General features: G+C 42.8%; 1 protein-coding gene across 1 annotated transcript in view; it reads right to left on the bottom strand.

Moving 5' to 3' along the window:
- Positions 1 to 529: 529 nt before the first annotated feature.
- Positions 530 to 6000, bottom strand: part of tmtopsb (teleost multiple tissue opsin b) — a 31309-nt gene continuing 25838 nt past the window's right edge. The window contains exon 4 of the mRNA XM_076760959.1: positions 530 to 1722. Coding sequence (XP_076617074.1) covers positions 1426 to 1722 — 297 coding nt within the window. The 3' untranslated portion in view covers positions 530 to 1425. The remainder of the gene's footprint in view (positions 1723 to 6000) is intronic.

Raw genomic sequence — 6000 nt, 5'->3', positions numbered from 1 at the left:
CACGACAGGTGGATTGTGCAGCAGGAGTGGTTTGAAATGACTTTAAAGACATTTTCAAACTTTATTCTGCCTCTGCAAACGAGGAGCAAACACATTTCAGCCACTTTTAAACCCTGCAAGAAGTGCTTCACCCAAACTGTTTACTGAGAGGCTGCCCAGATGTTCTTGCCTCTCTCTCTTTGTGTGTGTGTGTGTGTGTGTGTGTGTGTGTGTGTGTGTGTGTGTGTGTGTGTTTACAGCCCTCATCATTCATTCATGGCTGTCAGTTGTTTTATTCAACTCTTACGCTCAGATTGTGGTTTGTTTTCCACTCAGATGAAGGCTGTAATTTAGAGCGTTAATCTTCTTCCGTCCCTGTAAATAATGCCTGTGTTAATAATTCATGGATTAACACCACATGTGAATATGGCCAAGAGGGATGGGACTGAGAGAAAATGACACCGAGCTCCAGTTTCTGAAGGAAGACACGCACACACCGACACACACTTTGGGTGAAGTAAACAGAAAAAGAAGCGAGACGCCCAAATCTGTTTGTGACATGATTTCTTTTATGTTACATAAGCAAAGGAAAATACAATCAGGAGACAACACAAAACCACGTTTCCACTAAACCAATAGGAAACTGCCGCTTCAGAAACATCAAGACAACTCAAAACAGTGACTTCACATGTCCCTCATAACATGCCGAAATGTCCCTTTAATGGCTTTCATTACAGTCGCAGATCGGACGACGGAGGGCCCGTATGGATCAACGTGTAAATAAAGGCATAATAGAAACCTTCTCAGTTCCAAATTGCATAAAATTGCTCAACAAATCTTTAATACTCTGTATCAAATCCTCAAATATCAGGCATGGAAACGGGGTCAGGAAAAAAAAATGCTTACCCCCTTCTTCAACTGAATTATCGTCGAAAAAAGAATAATCCTGCGAACAGAAGCTACACACAAAATACCTCATTGCCCTGTTTACCAGAAAGAAAACGACACCAAACAGTTCATGAAATATCCACCAAAGAACACTGTGCTTTTCCAAAATGTTCCGGAATAATTTCTCAGATTAAGAAAGAACATTGTTTCGTTACGTAACAAAGATACCTCGACCTATTTATGCGTCTGCGTCTGGTCTATAAAGAAGTCTGTAATCTTAGCATGAAGCACTATGCTGAGCCGTAGCCTACCGCTTTATGTACAGTGCCTCTGGTAAGTACGTTTTGTGTGTATCCCTGTTTGCCGACTTCACAGGGCGATGATAACCTGTTCGGGGATTAAAACGTCCCAGTTTGTATTTAAGATTCCCACTGAGCTCACTTTGTGCTCGCTCTTTTCAAATCCTCCCCGATTAAGAGGATTTGCTTCTTAATTGGAGACCTGCGCCTCGCTCCTTCTCTGCTCTGTAAACGTTCGTCTCCTGTCGTGTCCCTGGTTTTACTCTCTGTAGTGAGCCACCAGGACCAGTTTGGGTTTGGGGCTGATGGCGGCAGAGGCGTGAGAAGCGGCAGAGCCTTGATTGGACGGGGACGGAGCCGCGTGGCTGGCTCTCTGCGAGGACGCGTGGACGGAGTTGGGCGAGGGCAGGGCCGAGGAGGGCGCCGGAGCCGACACGTGGTGCTCCCTCTCCGGCCGGACCGTGCGGAGCGTCTTGGTCGGCCTCGACAGCGTCTTTAAGGTGGAGCCTCGCTCGGGGGTGGAGCAGCTCAGGAACGCCCTGAAACACCTGTAGAACTGCACACAAACATAAACAGGGTCACTGTCATTGTTCAGAGTATTTGTACACCATAGTAACACTAGTAATCTGATATTTTGTCCTCTTGTTTGCGTTGGTTTAAGTTGTACACATAACATGTATTTCCTGTCTGTCCATCCTGGAAGAGGGTTTTCGAGGTTTCTCCTATTTTTTCCCCTGTTAAAGGGATTTTTGAGGGAATTTTTCCTTATCTGAATTAAGGGTCTACTGTACAGATTGTAAAGCCCTTTGAGGCAAATTCGTGATTTGTGATTTTGGGCCGTATAAATACACAAATGATGTGTACCCTGAAACCGAGTGGCTGTGATAGTGTATATACAGGCTGGAAGACGGCGTCAGAGGTGCTCGAGAACGAGAGTTTCAGACTGACGAGCAGGTGCTGGCGAAGCAAACAAACACTGTAGTGGTGGACGAGAACAGAAGACAGCGGCAGCGATGGATGCAGCATCACAAGTGACGGCAACGTCAGGAACAAAGAGCATGAAAAGCCGAGAAACACCAAAGGCTGAAGAAAGAACTCGATCAGACGTGGAGGGCGAAATCCACAGCAGTCCCAGAGGTGAGAGGAGCACTCAGGGTTTGGACCCCCATCAGCAAGAAAAATAGTGGTAGCAGCAGAAGTACGAGTGGTAGTAGTTGTTCAATTGTAGTTGTGCTGTACTAGTGACACCGTATGTAATAGTAGTAGTTGAAGTACACCACAGTCACTACTTGTACTAGCAGGTAACTCACATTAATAGTTATGGAAGAAGCAGAAAGGGCTGCATTTATGTAGTACAACAAGCTGCCATGCAAAGTGCTGGAAGGTAGTAATAGTAGTAGAGTAACAGTAACAGCAACAGAACATTTAGTATACATATAGTAGCAGTATAATACATGTATATTCATGTATGCATGAGTGTACCAAAAGCAGTAGACCTGTTAAATAACAGCAGATGTAGACATAGTAAGATAAGTATATCATAAGTAGTCAAATAATACTACATTGAACAGCATTAAAGTAACACACTTCATGCATGTAGTCCTGTAGTAATAGTAATTGCAGACGAAGGAAGTAGTGGTTGTGGGGGTGGTACAGTACTTCTAACATTGCATGCAATAGAAGCAGTAGAAGTAGAAGCAACCATAGATCAAGTAGTAGTAGTAGTAGTGGAGTAGTAAAAGCTGCAGTAATAGTAGGAGTGGTACAACAGAGGAGTTAACAGTAGTCAAAAACTAGTAGTTGTAGTTGTGATAACCACAGTGATACTTAAGCTACTTGAATTACAGTATTTGTCATAGTGGTAGTACTAGAACTAGTAACAGTAGCAGAAGTACAAACACCAGTAATAACCAGAGTAGTAACAGTCATACTAACTGTATACCTACAGTAGCAGTATCAGCACTGGTATCAATAGTACTTTTGTGTAAATCATTATGATGAGTACACGTGAGAGCAAACGTTCGACTGATGAAGATGATTCAGCTGCAGCTCCTTCTCCTTTCCTCTGTGGTGGGGGTCCAGCAGGCAGCGTGCCCCCCTGGATAAACGTAGTGTACTTAGTATACTCTCTGGTTCCACACGTATACTTAAAGTCTACTACATTTCCCCAGGGCGCCGCGGATCAAACGGCGGGCGTGCTGCTTGAAACAGTTTGTGGTGACATATTTAAGCAGTTGGCTGACAATTTATCATATATGAGCCAATTAGTTTTTGTTACCCCGAGGAAATGACGCAGCTTTCAAATTTAGCACTTGGGTTTAAATCTTCTGGTGTCTCGAATCCCGACGTATTAATCGAGCAGAGCGCTGGGCTTGGACGGGGAAAAAGAAAGCCGTCGGTTCAAGAGCAAAACCTCCTGGGAAATGAAAAACGCTCGATGTGTCAAGTGGGAAGTGTGAAGGGGAAAGGGATGAAAACTGGAAAGGGAGAACAGGAGGACGAGCTGACGTCAGGAGGGATTACAGTTAAAACCGGGCACAGATTGGGATCTTCAGGCTGAGAAGTGACCAAATCCTCACCTGCCACTGCAAATCTGTGCGTCCTCAAGACAAACAGACGCGTGACGGCACTGTGATACGTTTCTCTGCAGCAATATGTGCTTGTGTATTTGCAGGAAACTCACTTTTCCTGTCATGCTGCCACTCGTGTGACTCCATCCAGAGAGCCAAAACAATTAAGAGTAAGAGCAGCAGAGATGTCAGGAGCGTACGTGACGGAAATATTCAGAAAACAGAGTCGGAAAACACTCTGCTGTTGTCAACACTTCCTCTAAAAAGACCACAGGGTACGTCAGAACATCTGAACTGCCGTGATGCATTCAGGGCCTCAGCTTCCACTGAGGCCACATTCCCAATTTATAATCTGAAGTACAGTAGTGGGATTATTAAAGGCAAGTAAAAGCGAAGAAATACATAAATAAACACATGCAGTCCAATAAACTTTCCACATCAGGACTGAAATCCTGGCAAACTTGGACAAAGATCTTGAAAAGCTTTTAGAAAAAAGGGTCTCTCGGGGTCTCGCAAGATGAATCTGAGCAGTTGAAGATGATTAAGAGGAGAGAAACCAGAAAAAAACATCTTCTGTTGTAAAGTTGTGGTCATTTTTCAGACTTCATTCTAATTTTTGCTGTTTTCCTTTGGCAAAATTTGACCTCTTCAGACCTCTAAATGCAAAATAAATCAAAAGATCACAAGTACACATTGATTTGCTCTTAAGGGGTCACAAGCCAAAAAATAAATAAAATAAATAAATGAAAATAAAATACAGAACAGTGCAGACAAAAGTAAGAGGTTGCATTCATCACATTTACAGCTGTCTTAAACTTTTTCCTGTCAGCGGTGGAAGAAGTAGAAATACCACAGTGTACAAATACTCAGTTACAAGTACGAGTCATACATTCAAAAAGAAGTACCAGCATGAAAATATACTTAAGTACCGAAAGTAAAAAGTACTCATGATGCAGAGTCTAATGTTATTACTGTGATTGTATTTCTAGATGTGTTAAACGTTACAGCTGGAGAAGGTGGAGATATTTTAACTGCTTTACGTGCTGCTGTGAGGCTTCATCAATGATAATCATCATTAATTACTGTGTACTTGCTGATTATACTTCAAATTTGTCATCTGAAAACGCAAAGACAATGAAAAGGACAATATTTGCCTTCTGAATGTAGTGGAGTAGAAGAAACGTGGAAATACTCCAGTAAAGTGGAGTAAAGTTTCTTTGTGTTCAAGGTTTATCACACAGATTATTCTGAATAATTTAGGTTCATCGAGAGAAAACTGATACAAAATGCATCTAATCAGAACTGTGAGAGTCAAATATGATGAGACTGAGAGGAACTGAGCTGACAGCAGGTGAACAACAGGTGAGAACAAAGACGATAAAAAGTAACTTTTCTTTCTTTCATCCTCCTTTTTCTTTGTTCCTTACCTTCTGTCTTTCCTCCTTCCTTCTCCTTTTCTTTTATATCTGCTTCATACCTCTCTTTTCCTGTCTTCCTTCCTTCCTTCCTTCCATCCTGCCCTCATTTTTCTTCCTCTTTTTCTGTTTCTTCCTTTCTTTCTCTTTCATTTTTTCTTTCATTTCTTTCTTCCTTCTTTCATTTATTTTTCGTCCTTCCTTTTCTCTATTTGTTTCTTCCTTTTTTGTTTGCTTCTTTCTTTCCTCCTTCCTTCCGTCATTTCTTTCTTTCTTTCTTTCTTTCTTTCCTCCTTCACTTATTTTTCTGTCTTTCTTTTCTTTCTTTCCTCCTTCCTTCCTACATTTACTTTTTCTCTTTCCTTTTCTCTATTTGTTCCTTTCTTTATATCTCTTTTCTTTCTTACTTTCTTTCTTTCTTTCTTTCTTCCCATAAAAAACAACAGAAACATGAGAAAAGCTGCTGTGGGACAGTTAACAAGACTGATGTGGGATGAGATGGATTCACAGACAGACAGACAGACAGACAGACAGACAGCAGCGGGACCTTGAGCAGAGACGCCTGTGAAGGCGTCGTGGTTGTGCTGACAGCTCGGCTCTGCCGCATGAATCTGAGCAGCGCTTTAAGTCTTCAACTCGCCTCAACACACTGCTGCCATAGTTATGGGCTGGGAGGAACTGAAGACTGAAAGCGTCACCCAGCGTGAGCGCCTCCCGCACGTTTATCTGTGGAGCTGAAAGTTCAGTTAGCAGCTTAATCATCACACGCGCTCGCACACGCGGCGGAAAAGCGCGTCACAAGTCGGCCATCAAAGGAAGTCAAATGTCTCCCGAGCTCAGAGGCGACAG

This window comes from Chaetodon auriga, chromosome 21 (genome assembly GCF_051107435.1).
Source record: "Chaetodon auriga isolate fChaAug3 chromosome 21, fChaAug3.hap1, whole genome shotgun sequence".
Classification (NCBI taxonomy): domain Eukaryota; kingdom Metazoa; phylum Chordata; class Actinopteri; order Chaetodontiformes; family Chaetodontidae; genus Chaetodon; species Chaetodon auriga.
The sequence above is the reverse complement of the archived record's forward strand: the minus strand, read 5'-3'. Positions and strand labels throughout refer to the sequence as shown.